Source organism: Medicago sativa, chromosome 8 (assembly GCF_051527215.1).
Source record: "Medicago sativa cultivar Bolivia chromosome 8, Bolivia_mono, whole genome shotgun sequence".
NCBI classification, from domain to species: domain Eukaryota; kingdom Viridiplantae; phylum Streptophyta; class Magnoliopsida; order Fabales; family Fabaceae; genus Medicago; species Medicago sativa.
In genome coordinates this window covers 33090253-33109757 of record NC_140756.1, presented here as the reverse complement: position 1 = coordinate 33109757, position 19505 = coordinate 33090253, and the positions used below count along the sequence as shown (strand labels likewise).

Genomic DNA, 19505 nt, shown 5'->3' with positions numbered 1-19505 from the left:
CGATTCCAAGTTCAGGACAGTAAAACGAAAATGGGTTGATATCTCTGACTAGGTAGTATTTCTCCACCTTCTCCATAATTTTCTGAGCCAAATGAGACACCCGTACCTTCACACAGAGAACAAAATTCAAAATGACTGGGATGATAGGGTCAAAATGATGCTCATGAGTGAGATAGAGAGGATGATTGTAAATTCTTAGTGTACAATTACTATTCTTAACAATGACAACATAAGTATTAGAATCCCGAGTGTGCACATGACTTCTTAAGTGTCAAAATATTCAGTTCGCTAGTATGCTATATATCGATTCCAAGTTCAGGACAGTAAAACGAAAATGGTTCAAATTTATGATCATGTGTAACATTAGGGAACTAAACAATGATGAAATTTTCTAATAGGAAAACATGACATCATTTCACACTACCAATTTCCAATGGTCTACCAAAAACACAGTATAACAAAGCAAAAAACCATGAAAATGCTAGAAAAATTCAACAAAATGTCACAAAAGTAAGACAATATTCTGATCACATAAACAAGAGTAAAAAATAAATTCAGGACATTAAAACGAAAATGCACCGAGTAAAGAAAAAAAAAATCACTGACCAGCTGCATTCGCCAGCCTGTTGGCATGACACTGCTAGAGTGTATGAAAATATGCATTGAGACGGGGCACCTGCCAACAAATAGTATAGAAAAGGTTAATTTGACATGAAACCATACAAATTCAAAAAAATTAAATTCTTGAAAATGTAATGAGTTTAGTGTAAAGAAAGGGAGAGTGTGGCTAGCATTAGATTTCATCTCTAGATCTTAGCTAAAAAATATTTTTTTTTAACCATTCATGAATTGTAGAGATTGAACAGTATGTGGATAGGAGCACTAAACACTTCAATTATCCAAATAACATTTAACTGAACGATACATAAGGATTATTCACTAGTTTTGTCCCTTGACTTCAATTATCCAAATAACATTTAACTCTCTAAAGGAAATCAGAAGTATTTATGGACTATTAATTTATTAGGAAATTGAAAAAGGATTCAACTGGGAAAAACTCCATATCTAACATTTTAGAGACTTTAGAAGTGCATTTAACATATAAGCAAAACAGAGAAATAAAGGAAAACTTGATGAAAAAAATTGAGTGAGATTTTTGAAGAAATTAACCTCAACCTCGAGAACTGGAGAAATGTAGAGAACTGGTGGTTGGTGGCTACAACTCTTCTTTCCATTGCAGCAAATCAACAACCTCAACCTCACCCTCGCCCTCGTCTACTTAATTGTCAAATAAATCCCCTTAATCATGAAAATATATGACAAGTGCACGGAGACAAGCAAGGAATGCACATTGAATAGACTGTAAGAGAGACTAGCATAGAACGACGCGCGAGGAAGAAATTTACACATAACATACTGAAACCAATAGGAACAAAGGAGGAACGAGCGAGGAAGGAACCGACCAGAATAAACGCATAAGGAACAAAATAATTTTCAATTTTGGAGATGGAGGGATTATTTTACCTCATTTTCACCAAGAGGGAAATATGTTGGAGAGATTCTAAGCCTGTGTTTTGGTGAAATAAAGGTTTTAGGAGCCAAATAGGAGGAATATTTTGTTTTTAATTTACCTTTTTGTTAGAGACGGATTAATTCAGTCTCTAATAAAAAATGTTGTCTAATTTGAGAGAAAAATGGAGATGGAAAAAATCTCTGTTATCAAAACAAGTTATAGCATATACAAAAACAATATAATTTTAGTTTATCTTTCGTTATAGAAATACCTTACATACCTTATACATAAGTGGGGTTTGTTCCAGTGTCTACCGTCGGTAGACTTTTCGTAAGGAGCATGGCTACTGTTTTGTTTTTTCAACTCGTTTAGTTTTTTCCTTATTGTTCAGGTGCGCTACTATAAGGGATTCTATTTGTGTAATGTCCTTTTGCAAGCTTTGGTGCTTCTCTTACTTAGTTTTGCTCAATAAAATTTGCTGATTCAAAAAAAAAAAAAAATTGTTTATCCAAACAGGGCACGATCACCCCATATAGATAACACAAGAATTAAGCTCAAAATTCTGGCCAATAATATGCCAATAATTTTTATATGTACATAACAAGTAAATTCAAGAACAAAAACATCACAGCCAGAAAACAAAAAGAAATGATCCATGGAAAGATCTATCTTCCTCAGTAAACTAAGCACTGGAGACGGTACAGTATAAAATGATTCAATAAATGAATATTTAGGCTAGCATATGATTGCGGAAACTAGAGAAAAATATGAAACACTAAGAAATGACTTCAAACTTTTATGTAAAGCCGAAATTTAAGATCGTTTACCAATGTTGGTTCTGCATTTCTTTGAAACCCATTTCAGATGCATATTGTTTACTACAGTATACCAATATCATTGGAATTATTCCGTTCAACAAGTTTTTGAATTTTATCTTGCATTTGGTGGGTCCAAGCCAATGACAAGTCCAACGCACGAATCGTCAACTGGTTTTCTCCATAGATCCATTAAAACCTCTTCAAACGACTGAAAAGACATTGACAATTGGCAACCTTGAAGATTTTCACAAATCATGTTTACCTTGATGACATGCTTGCAAAGGTTACCATGCAATGACCAAGAACAATCACAGACTGAAAATTCAGATCCCGGAAACCACAGAATGACCATGCAATGCTAGCTTGATTCGTCCAGATCCAGCTCATAGGACCTTCTGATAATCATGAACCACAATATCGCTTAATTCCTTCAATGTGCTTCTCCAAGATATTCTCGTCTGGAATGCCAAGATATATCATGGACATTGTCTGCTGCTGAATTTCATTGCATATATATGGAATTGTTTTGGCACCTGGTCCAAAAGCATCGCTATGAAGTGGTCCATGGAAGATAAAACTAGATGTATTAACATGACGCCTCGCCTTGTACACAATAAGCGCAAGTGATGGACAAGACGTTTCACAACAAAATGACAGGTACAACCCTGCATTAATTGAGGTCTAGCAGCACGATTTCAAGTATTAAGTCGATATCTCCGACTAGGTAGTATTTCTCCACGTTCTCCATGATTTTCTGAGCCCAATGAGCACTAGTACCTTCACACCGAGAAAAAAATTCAACATGACTGGGATGATAGGGCCAAAATGATACTCATGAGAGAGAGATAGAGTCCATGATTGTATTCATGAGGTAAAAGCTCATTAGGGAAGGATAGTAAATTCTTAGTATAATTATCTTATTTATCAAACTACCAACATAATTTTATTCCCCTAACAATTATTATTCTTAACAATGCCAACATAAGCATTGGAATCCCGATTGTGCACATGACTTCTCAAGTATCAAAATATTCAGTTCGCTAGCATGCTATTGATTCCAAGTTCAGGACAGTAAAACGAAAATGGTTCAAACTTATGATCGTGTGTAACATTAGGGAACTAAACAATGATAAAAAAATATAAAAGGAAAAGAGCGAGAAAAATTCAACAAAATGTCACAGAAGTAAGACAATATTCTGATCACATAAACAAAAGAGTAAAAAAGAAATTCAGGACATTAAAACGAAAATGCATGGAGTAGAGAAAAAACATCACTGACCAGCTGCATTCCCCAGCCTGTTGGCATGACACTGCTAGAGTGCATGAAAATATGCATTGACACGGCACCTCACAACAGATAATATAGAAAAGGTTAATTTGACATGAAACCATACAAACTCAAACGAATTAAATTATCGAAAATGTAATGAGTGGTGTAAAAAAAAAGGGAGAGTGTGCCTAGCATTAGATTTCATCTCTAAATCTTAGCTCAAAAATATATTTTTTAACCATTCATGGTCAAGGTAAGATCAAAGAGAGAAATGATCTTAGAGATTGATGAATTGTAGAGATTGAACAGTATGTGGATAGGAGCACTAAATACTTCAATTTTCCAAATAACATTTAAAACTTCTATGTAGTATATTTTGATTTCTTTTTTACTTTTGATAATGTTATGTTTCAAGTAAAATAATGCCAACAGGCTACAAGTCGTTAATTATGTTCATTAAAAATCTTTCCAGTGGGTCTGCAGTTAGAATCAGTCTGCAGAATTCCCTGAATCTATATAGAATTACACCAAAATTAGGAAGACGATAAATCTATCATCCATGAAATACCATATACCAGTAAGCCAATACTGACTGCAGTTAAATTCATATCCTATTCCTAGTAGCTAGACTAGAGTATTGAACAGAGAAAAGAAACAAGTTTATATTCATAAAAATATCTATGAGAAAAGCACTTACCAAAACGGTGTCCCTGCCATGAACCATATGGTTTTGGTATTTAAAATACAGTAAACTACTAATCTATATTGTTGGCTAAATATATGGTAGATTTCAAGCAGAATCACCGACTTAAATCCTTTAACACAAGGACTCTAAGAATAATGCCTATAATCATCAGCAATAAAAATCTTTCCTCAAAAGATCAATATCAGCGGCATAGTTAAATAAAAATCCACCGACTTCCCGTCCAGACTCAACACTGCAAGCTCAATCAATTAAAGCTTTCAGACACTTAGAAACATCAGGCTTTTCAAAGCAACGTGTAATGAACCATGCGACAGGAAGTGCATGTTTTCTTGAATCAAAAACAAGTAGTGGGAACTAGGAATACAGCCAACATGAAAAGAAAACTAAGTCAGGTTGATTGAAAATATACTGCAATGTGAACATGATAACTATTATTCTCTTAGATCTAGAGTACAAATTAAAAGTTGTGGATGAAAATAATTACTTTAAGTCTCTTTAAACCAAAAGATGGGTCTGCCACAACAACACTGCAATGACGAAATCAAATCATTTTATGCAGCATCCATTCTGTTTGGATCCCTATGATGAAAGGGTCCGACTATGAAGCATCCTGATGAAAAAAACATATTTTCTATCGTGTTTGACCCTCAAGTGGACGCTAACATAATCATATAGATCCAGCTCATATAGTGAAGCAAGGTTGCTGACTTTTGCATTTGAACCACAATATCGCTCACTTCCTTCAATTTGTTTCCCCTAGATGTTCTCTAATGGAATGCCTAGAAATATCATGGACATTGTTTGCCTCTGAACTTTGTTGCATATATATATATATATATATATATATATATATATTGTGTGTGTGTGGAATTTTTTTGGCACGTAGGCCGATAGCATCTCTATGAAGTGGTCCAAGGCAGATAAAACTGAACATGTTAACATGACACCTCTCATTGTATACAATAAGCGCAATTGCTGGATGAACATGAGAGGTACAACCCCGCATTGATTGAGGTTTAGCAGCACGGTTTCGATCGTATTAAGTCGATATCTCCGACTAGGTAGTATCTCTCCACCCTGTCCATAATTTTCTAGGCCAAATGAGCACCAGTACCTTCACATAGAACAAAAATTCAACATGAAAACATAAGTAGCGGAACACTGGTTGTGCACAAGACTTCTCAAGTATCAACCTATTAGTTTGGTTCAGTGCAACAAAAGGAAAGTGGTTCAAACTTATGATAATTTGTAACCTTAAGGAATTTAACAAGGATAAAATTTTCTAAAAGGAAAACATGACATCAGTTTACAGAGAACAAAGTTCAACATGATAAGATAAGCACTGGAATCCTGTTTATGCACATGACCGCTTAAGCTTCAAATTATTAGTTTTTTACTCTGCTATTGATTCGAAACTTCAGACAGCTAAAGGAAAATGGTTTGAACTTACCAACATGTGAAACATTAGGTAAATTAAACAAGGGAAACATGAAATCATTTCACTCCACTAAATTCTACTACTCTACCACAGACAAACTAAACAAGAAAGGAAATGCTAGAAAATGTTTTTTATAAATGTCACAAAAGTTGAACAATCTTCTAATAACATAACCTAAAAAGCAAGAGAAAATTATTAAAAAGAAGAAAAAAAAAAACTTGATCATAATGATTTTGAATAAAGTGTAAAAATGAAGGTAGAAACTCACAACATGTACTCAAGATATTCATCATCCTACTGCTCCTTCAAGGTGCCAATAGTTCGTTTCTTTCCTCTCTCGATATGAAACTGAGTTCGAAAGAACACATATTAGAGCACTCACCAATTATAAAAGCATCAACTCTATCATACGGAATAAGCGCATCCTTATCACGGTGTTTAGCATTTCTGAACTTAGTCAAAGTCAACAGCAGAAAACTCCTCTTGGGTGTGCGCCTTACAAAGGTATCTTCCTAGTGATTCAATTAGATTCTTGGCTATTGGAAAAATTGTGTTGGCAACCCACTTGCCATTATAGTTGGTGCTTGCACTGACAAAGATTAAGGTTGGGAGGCTATGACGCGTAATGATCTTTGTAGAATTAACGAAAAAGGATAAAGATATCATATTTTAACTTATAAAGTTGAGTTATGATCATCTTCCAATCTTGAGGTGCTTTGCGTTCTGCTCGCGCTATTTCAGAAAGATAGTTTCATCAACAAGAAAACCTTGATTCGACTTTGGAGACTATTTCACAACTCTACTCAACAAATCATTCTTCCAAAATGTTCATAGGCCACGACAACGTATTAGATGATCTAATATATGAGTTTACTACTATAGTTCCTAATTTGTAATAACAAGTATGTCCAGATCAACCGAAAGGAAAAAACAAAGGCAGCCAAATTATATTGATCAAGAAGTTTGCCATAAATCTGAACAGATCAATTCGAGAAACGAGATATGACGACTTCCTTGATCGATATTATTTGAATGCCCTTGTTTCTTTCGGTTAATTTATACATACTTGTTATTAGACACTGCAGTACCGAACTCATTCATTTGATCATGTATGTTGTGGTCATCTCTATCTCTATGATCATTTGTTAGAAGATCTATGAACTAGAGTTGTGAAGTAGTCTTCAACATCACCATCCAAAATGGAGTAACAATCCAAAGTCAAAGTTTAATTGTCACTTTGATGAAACTATCTTTTGTTTGAAAAAGTGAGCAGAACTAAAGGAAGGTGATCATACCTCGCTAAATATGACGTCGGTCTTTGTCTTTCTCTTGTTGATTCAGCAAAGATCCTTACGCCGGTCATAGTCTTTCGGTCTTCATCTTTGACTATATTTCGCATTAACACGCTGACTACTCTAATGTCAAGTGGGTTACCAACGCTTCGTCACGATTTTGATTGTGATCAAAAGCAAACGTCTATTTGGTTCCGACACCATCAAACACGTGTTGAGATCGACAACCTAATAAAACAGACATGTCCTTATTTATTTTCTCCCTAAAAAAAAAAGAGAAGTTGTTGAGTAAGGTTCACACACAACAAACACACTGACACATAAAAACACAACAAACTTTTCTAATACCATACCAACTTGTCATGTGCTCTCATAAGAAGGACAAAAATAGAGGACCCTTTTAATTTGTTTCAACTGTGTCATGGTCAATGCAATCATTATCCTTTCTCACATAATCATTATCCTTTCTCACATTTTAAGTTGATTCCCATCTTTCAAAAGAAAATAAAAATTAAAGGTGATTCCCATCTTTCAAAAGAAAATAAAAAAATTGATTCCCAACCTCCTCATCCATTTAAGTAAATAAAAATCAGTTTTATTTCAAATTATTTATAGAAAATGTTTATGACAATATATAATTTAGTGGTAATAAAATTTAATATGATATATATTCCTTAAGGGGTTAGTTTGTTTTATACAAAAAAAAATATATTATGAAACAGACAAGTTTTTTTACTCGATGAAATTGACAACATAGAGAGACACTCAAAATAGTGAAACATGTTTTGAACTAATTTAATATCTTATGAAACAAACACACCCTTATTTATTTTCTCCCAAGAGAAATAGAAAACTTGTTGAGTAAGGTTCACATAAAACATAACAAACACACTCAAACACATTATTTTCTCAGATAGAAACGTAGTAATCAAGAAATGCAATACTTCTTTTTTGTAAAAAGAAAAAAATGATTATACTATGATTATTATGGGTGTGTTTGTTTCAATTTTAAAAAAAATAGATTTTGGGTTAAAAGAGTCTAGAGAATTGTTTTTATTGATTTTTTCAAAAAAAATCTGAATCTATTTATGTTTGTTTACTATCATAAATATCATTTTTTTTAAATATTTGAAGCTCTTACACATGTGTTCCTTTTAGCTCAGTTGGTATGGACAATGCATAATATATGCAAGGTCCGGCTTTCAAACTCCGGCCACCACCAAAAATAGAAGGAAAAAAAAAAGAGATTTTAAAAAAGCTACTAGTATGAATAATTTTTTAAACAACTTAGATTTTTTTAAAAATCTGAAACAAACACTACAAAATAAAAAAAAAATCTCAAACAAACGGCCCCTATATATTACTATCGGGTTTATCTAATAATAAAACTGATTAATATCTTACAATGATTATATATATTAATGATTAATTCATGCTAACCACCGAAAAATGAAGACAATTTTTTACTATTGTTTTTTTGACAAAATTTTTACTATTGTTAACCGGAAAAAAAAACATTTTTTAGTCCCAAACAAAAAATAATGAAACTGATCAGGAAAAATAAATCATTCAACAAAATGCATGATTAGATTTTTTGAGGGAAAAATGCATGATTGGATAGTTAACATATTTTACAAATTTAACTTACATTAGAATATTTTGTCAAAAAAAGAACTTACATTAGAATATTCAGATTTATTTGTCAAAAAAGAGAGAATATTCATACTTTTTATTATGAAAAGATAAAATTAAAATTTTAAGATTTTTCCTGCATAACAAAAGGATTTGAAGATTCAACTAACTGTTTGAACTCAAGTCATGAATGAGTTTTCTGTAAAACAAATTATTCAAAACAATATGTTTTAACCATTGAGTTTTAAACCCCCACCCCACCATAAAAATTTAGAAGATTGGATAGGTATTATCGAGGGAAGAAATTTAATTTAGTTGGTCAAATTAAATTACATAAGCTCATAATTGGTGTTGGGTTTTAATTTAATGTGAAAAGGAGAGGGAAATTGTAAAAATGGTGTTTTCTTGAGGATGTGTGTGACTCAAACTTGTATTGGGAGCTTTCAGTGAAAAACGTGATTCATTATTCACTCAACAAATCTTATGGACTGCGAGGCTTTAGAATAAAAAAATCCAACGTGAATACCTAAGTATTGGAACCAGGGTTGTGCACAAGACTTCTCAAGTATCAACCTAATAGCTTGATTTAGTGCACCAAAATGAAATGGTTCAAACTTATGATAATTTGTAACCTTTAGGAATTTAACAAGGATAAAATTTTCTTAAAGGAAAACATGACATCTGTTCACGGAGAACAAAGTTCAACATGATAAGATAAGCATTGGAATCCTGATTAAGCTTCCAATTATTAGATTTTTGAGCTGCTATTGATTCAAAACTTCAGACAGGAAAAGGAAAATGGTTTGAGTTGTTGGGCTCCTTCAAGGTGCCAATAGTTTGTTTCTTTCCTCTCTCGATATGAAGCTGAGTAGTTGGGCACAACTCATTAGAGCCCTCACCAATTATAAAAGCATCAACTCTATCATAAGGAATAAGGGCAACCTCATCGTGGGGTTCAGCATTTCCGAACAAAGTCAAAGTTAACAGCAGAAAACTCCTCCTCGAGTGTGTCTTACAAAAGTATCTTCCCTATGATTCAACTAGATTCTTGGCTATCGTGAGGAAGTGTGTTGGTAACCCACTTACCATTAGAGTAGTCGGTGCTTTAATGCGAGGCATAGACAAAGATGAAGATTGGGAGGCTATGACGCGTAAGGATCTTTGCAGGATCAAGAAAACTGATCAAGATGTTATAATTCAACTAATAAAGTTGAGTTATGATCATCTTCCTTACCTTTTTAAGAGGTAATTTACGTTTTGCTCACTCTTTCAAAAATATAACTTCATCAACAAGACAACTTTAATTCGACTTTGGATTGCTCAAGGCTTCGTTTCAGATGGTGATGTTGGAGACTACTTCACAATTGTACCCCACATATCCTTCTTCCAAGATATTGATATGGATGTCGATGACAACATATATTTTGGATTTAGGATGCATGATTTAATTTAATGCATTAGTTTGCTACTGCAATCCCTAATAACAAGTATGTATAGATCAGCTGAAAGAAACAAGGACAACCAAATAATATCGATCAAGTAACTTGTCATATTTCGTTTGCCGAACTGATCTGTTTAGATGCATGGCAAGCTCCAAGTGGTCTTCTTGAGTCAGACAAACTCTGAAGAATTTTTGTTACCGCAGGTTCATATACCAGATCCGTTATTTAAGAACGTGCAATAGAATTGATCATATCCACATTCAAAAAACTATGTGTGCTGAGTCGTAGGAATATGATCACCTTTAACATTCCTTCTTGTATTGGTGAGCTCAGTCATACATAACACTTGTATTCAATGTCTCCCATACTCTTCGATAAAACTATACAATTTGGAGACCTTTTTACTCAGTGGATATTTAAGCTTGAGAAAATGGCCTAAAGGTATGTGGAAGTTCACAAAACTTCAACATTTAGAATCCATGGGTTGTTCTTTATCCACTTGCATACCACCTGGCTTAGGTAAATTGACTAGTATTCAAACTGTGATTCCATTTCATAGTGTTAGAGCTAGTGAACTTAGATACTTAGATAATTTGACATAAGTGCTCACCGTTTCAACCAAGGAATGTTTATGGTCCACTCCAACAGAAGTTAAAGGAATGAAGTTACATAGCAAGTCGCGTCTAACAACGTTTGAGATGCGGCTTACTTTGTAACTTCATTCCTTTAACTTATTTTGGAGTGGCCCTTAAACATTTCATTGCTTGAAATGATGAGCACTTCTGTCAAATTATTTAAGTCTCTTATCTCACTAGCTCAGGCGCTATGAAATGGCATCATAGTTTGAATACTAGTCAATTTACCTAAACCGTGGTATGCAAGTGGATAAAGGACACCCCATAAAGTCTAAATGTTTCATTTTAGTGAACTTCCACGTCTTTTCCGGCCACTTTCTAAATCTCAAACGTTTATTAAGTGAAAAGTCTTAAATCGTACGGTTTGGTGAAAGAGTTTGGTATGCTTTGAACATGTACTATCGAAAACGTCTAGATAGAGCGTCTGAATGAGTTTGCCAATACAAGGAAGTTTGGTAGTGATCATATTCTAAAAGTTGCACACGTAGTTTTTTTAAAGTGGATATAATCAGTTCTATTGAAGGATCTTCAAAACGCAAATCGACGTCAAAATGCTATAACAAGAATGTCTTTAATATGTCCCCTCAAAAATACCACTTGGAGGTTGCCATGAATCTAAAAAGAATGGTTAGAGAAACGAGACATGACGAGTTCCTTAATGGACATTGCTTGGCTTCTTTCGGCAAATCATAGTGTTGAAATGTAGTTAGCTAGCCTTATAGATAGTATATAAGGGGGAAGGTGGATTCATTAATATAACAAACCTACATTTGTATCATTCCGAAATTAATTGGACTGAAACAAATGGTAAGTTAATTACAAATGAGTCGACCTTTAACACTTTATATACTACTAATTAAACTAATTATTCGTATTTCAGCACATGAACTTGAATTTTTTGGAAAATGTTTGATGTATATTTTATATAACAGTATACACCTTAAAAGAAAAGGAGATTGATATAATATATGTTACCATGCATGTGATAGAAAAAAGAAAGATAAAATAAAATGAGTGTGTGAATGGAAACATCATTTCAAATGGATAACCATCATCTCATTCCTCCATTTAAAAACGGCAAAACCCAAAACATCATTTGAAATGGATAACCATTTTGCAAACTGAAAGCGTTTTCACAACTTGTTTAAAAGAAGCTTAAATAATCTCATGCAAACATATTTCATAACCTCATCATGTCTCAACCAGAAAAGTGGTTTAGCTCATGATGAGCTTAAACGCAAAAACAGAAGTGAAATAAGAAATAAATAAAAACACCATTGCATAAATCAATTAGTAAGTTTCGAGTTTACAAAGGTGGATTACAATCTAGGATAGAAAGGAAGGAGCTTTTTTTTATTAATCACTCAAAATAATCTTAAAATTCTAACTATATATGAGTTAGCTATCATGCATTTATAGAGAATGGATGAAGGGTATACTATGAATTTGAGATGTGAAGTGTGGTTGCTAGGGTTAGAAGCTTGAAATGGCCGTTGAATTGGATTAGAATTAAGACTCTAGACACGACAAATAGATTGTCTTTTAACAGTACAAGTATTCCTTCCTGCATGTGCCTTTTGTCCTTGTCCTTATCCTTCGGGAACCAACAAATTCCTTATCATTGCATTGAACTAGCAATTATATTGTTGTTTAACTTTTTTGTGAAAATTTAAATGTTCATTTGATTTTTGTGAAAATATATTCAACATAAATCAAGTTAGATACTAATTTTAAGGGTATAATATGAATTTGAGATCTGAAATGTGGTTGTTAGGTTTAGTAGTTGGAAATGGTTGTTGAATTGGATTAGAATTCATTCTAGACATAACAAATGGTTTGTCCTTTAATATTATGAGTCTTGTCCTTCCTACATGTGCCTTTTATAATTTCTCATGCGAGTTGTCCTTGTCCTTATCTATTGGAAACCAACATATTCATTATCATTGCATTGAACTAGGCAATCATTGCTTTTTAACTTTTTTGTGAAAATTTAAATGTTCATTTGATAGTCATTTGATTTTTGTGAAAATATATTCAACATAAATCAAGTTACATTTTACTACTTTTTAACCAAGATAAATTTTACTTTGTCAAAAAACTAATATTAGTTTTACAGTCTTTTGACCAAATAAATGTTAGATAGTTTTTGTTTAAGGGAAATTTTAGATAGTTAAATAATGAAAAAAAATTAATCTTCTTGTGAATTGCTCTCTCTATCATGAAAAATTATCGAACAAGTAATGAAGAATTGATTAGGGTCTGTGAATCAAAAACATCTCAGAGGATTTTGTCTCAAGGACTAGATTGTGCATGAGAAAGGACTAGATTGTGTGTGAGAATGTGTAGGTGATCTTACTTTTATTTTTAATGAATCTGAAACATTGATTAAATCTAATGGTTTATTTTCCCCTGCTCCACCGGTGAGGGACTTAATTGAGCCCTCACCCTAGAATCCACCATTATTATAAAAATGATCATTCCTCATTAATATATTACTATAAAAATGATCACAATTTACAAAAAATACTACTTGTAATCAAAACTAGATACAATTTCCAAAAAATACTACTTGTAATCAAAACTAGTTTAAAAGATATATATTATTACGTTGCAGCGAAACTTGAGACTCAACGTAAATTAGTAACTACTGTGTTCATATGCATTGGAAATCAATAATGGACTTTTGAAGTACAATAAATGTAAATGTTTGACCAATCCGCCGTAACTGTTACCGCTGCTGGAGTCTAAGTTGTTTTTGGCCTTCTTCTTCATCAATTGACCTGCTCCTAGGGTTTGTGCCGCCGCTACCCTTGTGAGATTTTGTCGTCGTTCGCTGAGAATTTTTCTCCCTTGGACGTATTGATCTGCCTTGTGCTAGTTCCTACCATATTTTCCCATCATCCTTTGGTTGAAATTGCAGCTTTCATGGGTGAATCCAATAGCCGTTTTTGCAGCTGTGCTTGATCGTAAATTTCAAGGTGTCATTCCTTTACTTGCAATTGTTATTACAATTGAGTTTTTCTTTTTGGGGTGCTCGCTGGTTTGTGATTGTTTGGATGGGCTATTTGGTTTCTTGCTTCTGCCATCTCCTTGCCGTGAGAGGTTGGTTTCTTTATTAATACTTGGCTATTCAATCAATTGTATTAGCAGTGAGGGTTGGTCTTAGAGACAAAGGTGCACGTGCTCATTATTCTTGTCTTCCTTGTTTCATTACTTTTATAGTGCATCACATATATTTTTGAAGGATTGATAGTGGCTCTTATTACAATTAGTATTGTTGCCTTGATGCCATGGGTGCAGCCTCTATGGTGATGGAGGTTATTGGAATTTGTGGGAATAATATACATGTTGTTTCTATTAGTGAAATAATGAAATGCTTTTAAGTCTAATCATGTCAAGGTAAATGAGTCTAGTGGCGTGGAATTGTCGGGGTATAGGTAGCCCGAGTACAATTCCCGACCTTAAGTACCTAGTCCGGCATTTCAATCCGGATCTTTTATTCCTAAGTGAGACTCTAGCTCACCGAAATAAAATTGAAGAACTTCGTTTTTTGCTTGGTTACGATTGTTGTTTTCCTGTAGACCGCACCGGTAGAGGCGGGGGTCTTGCTTTATTTTGGCGTAACTCTTTAAATTGTCAACTTGTTGATTTTTCAAGCAATCATATTATTGTAGAGATTAATGATATTGTTCTTGGTACTTGGAGACTTACCGGCTATTATGGCTATCCTAATGGAGGTCGTAGAACTGCCACTTGGAACTTCCTTCGACAACTATCTAATCAGTTTACAGGTCCTTGGTGCATTTTTGGCGAATTTAACGATATTCTTGATGCGAGTGAAAAGAGGGGGCGTACCACTAGACCTCCGTGGCTGATAAATGGCTTTCGTCGAGCTGTTCTGGATTCAGGTTTGTCTGATGTTCCTATTGAAGGCTATCCGTTTACCTGGTTCAAAAGTCTTGGCACTCCGCGTGCCGTCGAAGAAAGGTTATATCGTGCACTCGCAAATAACTTGTGGTTTAATATTTTTCCGAATGCTACTGTTGAAACTTTGGTGGCACCTGCTTCTGATCATTATCCAATATATGTAAATGTTGCCCCTGCTCCACGGCCACACGCTTCTAAACGCGTTTTCCGTTACGAAAACGCTTGGCATCTTGAACCAGGTTTCAAGGAGCTTGTTACTCACTCTTTGCAGGAACATTCTACTCATAATATCATTCCGAAACTTTCCTCATGCGCGGAAGACATGAATGTTTGGAGGAAATCCCATTGTCACAAATTGAAAATTGATATTGAAGATTGTTGAAAACAATTGCATGAAACTCGGTTAGGATCTTCTGGTGAGGACCAGGTTCGAATGTTCGAGTTAAGGAAACGCATGCAAAGGTTGTTGTCCCAAGACGATGCATATTGGCGTCAACGTGCAAAGACTTATTGGTATAAAGATGGCGACCGTAATACTAAGTTTTTCCACGCATCGCCTTCAGCTCGAAAAAAGGTAAATCGAATAACCTCTCTTGATGATGATGTTGGTAATAAAATTACTAATGAGAATGATATGCAAGATGTGGCACGACATTATTTTGTGAACATTTTTCAACAACAAAATAGCAATTTCTCATCGGTTATTGATGTTATTGATACGTCTATCTCTGATAACGATAATGACATGCTCACAGCTCCCTTCACTAATGCCGAATTTAAGGATGCTATTTCCTCTATGCATCCGGACAAGTGTTCAGGCCCTGATGGCAACAGCCCGGGTTTTTACCAGCATTTTTGGAATTTATGTAGTGATGATATTTTCAAAGAATGTTGTGGTTGGTTAGACACTGGACAATTCCCCTCTGATTTGAATATTACTAACATTGCACTTATTCCAAAAGGTTCTACGCGGGTTAGCATGAAAGATTGGCGGCCTATTGCACTGTGTAATGTGTTATACAAAATCATTTCAAAAGTGTTAGCAAATCATTTGAAAAAGGTGCTACCTCAATGCATTTCTGACAACCAATCCGCTTTTGTCCCGGGACGATCCATCCTAGATAATGCCATGGTTGCAATTGAGGTCTTACATTTCATGAAAGCTAAGACAAGAGGGGAAGATAGGTATGTCGCTCTAAAACTTGATATTAGTAAAGCCTATGATCGTATGGATTGGAATTATCTGCGGGCTGTTCTAAATAAAATGGGGTTTCATACTCGTTGGATCCACTGGGTGTGTATGTGTGTTGAAACAATGGACTACTCTGTGCTTGTTAATGGTACACAGGTCTGTCCTATTATTCCAAGGCGGGGTCTCCGACAAGGGGATCCTCTTTCTCCATATTTATTTATTATTTGTGCAGAAGGTTTATCTTCGCTTATTCGAGATGTCGAGGCAAGAGGTGTTCTCACAGGTACAAAGGTGTGTCGACAAGCACCGTCAGTTTCCCATCTTTCGTTCGCTGATGATTGTTTTCTTTTTTTCAAGGCCATTGAGGACCAAGTACATGTCATGAAAAATATTCTTTCTACTTATGAGCTAGCTTCTGGTCAAGCGATCAGTTTACCTAAATCCGAAATATATTGCAGTCGTAATGTCCCTGATGATCTCAAAACTAATATTACAGATATTCTAGGCGTTCAAGTTGTTTTGGGTACAGGTAAATATTTGGGATTACCCTCTATGATAGGTCGCGACCGTAACACTACTTTCTCTTATGTCAAGGACCGAGTTTGGCAAAAAATTAACTCATGGAGTGGTAAGTGTCTTTCCAAAGCAGGTCGTGAGGTGATGATAAAATCTGTTTTGCAGGCTATCCCCTCTTATGTGATGAGCATCTTTCAGCTTCCAACCAAGTTGCTTGACTCCATCGAAAAAATGATGAACTCTTTTTGGTGGGGACATGGTAAAACAACGCAAAGAGGGATTCATTGGCTGAATTGGGAGAAGCTTTCAGCACCAAAGATTCATGGAGGTATGGGTTTCAAGGACCTTTCTGCTTTTAATTTAGCTATGTTGGGTAAACAGGGATGGAAATTTATTACCGAACCAGACTCACTAGTTGCTAGAATTTTTAAAGCACGTTATTTTCCTGGCTCATACCTCACGGCCAGCATTGGGCATAATCCCAGCTACGTGTGGCGTAGCATCATGCGTGCTAGATTTCTTGTGTGTGGGGGTGCTAGGTGGAGCATAGGTTCAGGTGCGAATATTTCTATTCTAAATGAACCATGGCTGTCAAATGGGGAGGTTATTCGTAGTGATATTCCAGGTGCTCACTTTGTCCATAATTTTCCTGTCAATAGCTTGATGAATATATATGATAAAAGCTGGAATGAACAGGTGGTTAGACAGGTTTTCAGTGACGATATTGCAAACAAAATACTTCATACATCACTTATTTCTCAGTTTGAAGAGGATAGAATTATTTGGAAAGCAGAAAAGAATGGACGTTACTCTGTTCGTAGTGCATACAGACTATGTATATCAGAGTTAATTGATTCTTCTTATAACTGGCGTCCGGGGTATTGGGCTGGTATCTGGAAACTTAAGGTTCCACCAAAAGTCAAGAATTTAATTTGGCGTATGTGTCGTGGTTGTTTACCAACATGTGTCCGTTTGTTAGACAAAGGTGTTACTTGTTCGACTAATTGTGCTAGCTGCGCTTCTAACCACGAAGATCTTATGCATTTTTCTTTGACTGTCTTTTGCCATACAGGTTTGGAATAGAACAGGTATATGGAGTTCTGTGCAGCATGTGATTTCTATCATTGCCTTAGCTATGGAAGTTCTATTTTACTTGCTAGAGAATTTGTCTGTTGAATTACAACAACGTCTGTCATTTGTAATATGGAGTTTATGGAAACACCGTAATCTTAGAGTATGGGATGATGTCACAGAAACGAGTGCCACGGTTGTTGAACGTGCTCGGAACATGGTTGAAGATTGGCAAATGGCTAATGCTCCAGATGTGCTTGCATCTAGTTCGACACATCAACCTCCATCAGCCTCCACCTCTTCTCAACGCCGAATCATGTGGCAGCCTCCTGTGCAAGGTAGATATAAATGTAACATCGACGCGGCTTTCTCTTCTCACATCAATCGTACAGGTCTTGGCATTTGTGTCCGGGATGCAGAAGGTACGTTTGTTCTGGCCAAAGCTTTTACATACCCTTGTATGGTTCCGGTGGATGTGGGTGAAGCCTTAGGGCTGCACTCCGCTATACAATGGTTGAGTGATATGCAGTTTGACAATGTGGATTTTGAAACAGACTCAAAGTCAACAGCTGATGCTTTTATTTCTAGTACGAACGACTTGTCCGAATTTGGTTGCATTATTTCCTCCTGTCGTTCGCTGTTCAGCAATTTCTTTTCTAACTCTAGGGTGGAGTTTGTTAGGCAACAAGCCAACGCGGTTGCTCATGCTCTTGCAAAAGAGGCCACGTCCTTAGCTAGTCCCGCAGTTTATTTTGATATAACCGATTGTATTGAAACTCTTATTATTAATGAAATGCTATCAGCATGTTTTCCCTCAAAAAAAAAGATATATATTATTATTTTAAGGGGAAATTACTTTGAGAGGTATGTTCAAATGTATCACACCCCCTCTATTTGTTAAAAAGCACTAACCTCCCCTAGACATTAATTATTTTTTTCATGACACCGTTAAAATTCAAAACTCTAACCACCGCTTTCACTCTTTGCTCTGCTTAAAACTATTACGTTAACAAAATTGAAACATTGTCTCCTTTCTTACTTAAAAGGTTGGAGCCCACAATCTAAAATATTGGGAAGAAATTGCAACAATTTTACATCTGGAGAAAAAATGGCTGAATACCAAAGGATGAATACAAAAGAAGGCAAGTTATGTTGAGCTATCTCACAACCGTTTGTAGGTTTGTGGGAAATGGCAGCGGTTTAACTGGAAGAAAGTCTTGTTCACATAAGCATTGCGTGATTTCCAACGCAACAGCTCTCATATCCTAGCTTTCACATACAGTGACTATGGACTGTTCTCACAGAATGCTCAGGATGGGTTATGGATTGGAATGGGTCTTGATGACGGTTTTGCTCTTGATTTAATTTTTTAATTTAAATTTGTTTATTCCATATTAACAGTGTGATACCTCGATATTACTGCATTTCCTCACAATATTCCTTAGCCATGATCTACGAAAACGCCATAGTGAAAATAGGACAAGACAATCAAATATATCATTGTAATAGCAAACAACGGAAGGCAATTAAAATCAACTATAGAACTTTAAACCAAACTCATTGTAAAGAAATAAAAAATCTTGCCTCAGAAGATCAATATCAGCTGCTGCATCGTCAATTAAAAATCCACTGACTTTCCATCCAGGCTCAACACTACGAGCTCGGTGAATTAAAGCTTTAAGCCATTTAGACACATCAGGCTTTGCAAAGCTTCGTGTAATGATCCATGCGACAAGAAGTGCTTGTTGTCTTGAATCAAAAACAAGTAGCGTGAACAAGGGATACAGCCAACATGAAAAGATAACTAAGTCAGGTTGATTCAATATACACTGCATTGTGAATCAGATTGTTATAATTCCCTTAGGTCTAGCGTAACTTAGGTCGTGAATGAAAAATAATTACTTTTAAGTCTTTTCACACCAAAGGATGAGTCTGTTGCAACAACACTACGTTGACCAAAACGAACCATTTATTGTAGCCAGGCCGTCCCCATCGAATTGGAGGCTAAGTTCTAATAATAAAAAGAGGCCCCTAGTCTTTGTTTAAAAAAAAA

The 19505-nt window shown here is 35.1% G+C and overlaps 1 protein-coding gene and 2 long non-coding RNA genes across 3 annotated transcripts; 1 reads left to right on the top strand and 2 right to left on the bottom strand.

The window, feature by feature from the left end:
* Window positions 1-34: 34 nt before the first annotated feature.
* Window positions 35-1289, bottom strand: LOC146898571 (uncharacterized). Its single transcript, XR_015021310.1, has 3 exons — window positions 1171-1289; window positions 607-676; window positions 35-106 (listed from the first exon to the last, which is right to left on the bottom strand). It is a non-coding gene; the product is annotated as an uncharacterized LOC146898571 (long non-coding RNA).
* A 772-nt stretch (window positions 1290-2061) lies between these two features.
* Window positions 2062-7534, bottom strand: LOC146898570 (uncharacterized). Its single transcript, XR_015021309.1, has 3 exons — window positions 6014-7534; window positions 3611-5421; window positions 2062-3108 (listed from the first exon to the last, which is right to left on the bottom strand). It is a non-coding gene; the product is annotated as an uncharacterized LOC146898570 (long non-coding RNA).
* Window positions 7535-14149: 6615 nt separating this feature from the next.
* Window positions 14150-18825, top strand: LOC146898569 (uncharacterized). Its single transcript, XM_085736579.1, has 4 exons — window positions 14150-14912; window positions 15081-17287; window positions 17454-18197; window positions 18757-18825. Exons 1-4 carry the CDS (start codon window positions 14150-14152, stop codon window positions 18823-18825), a joined length of 3783 nt encoding a protein of 1260 aa, XP_085592705.1.
* The last annotated feature ends 680 nt before the right edge of the window (window positions 18826-19505 follow it).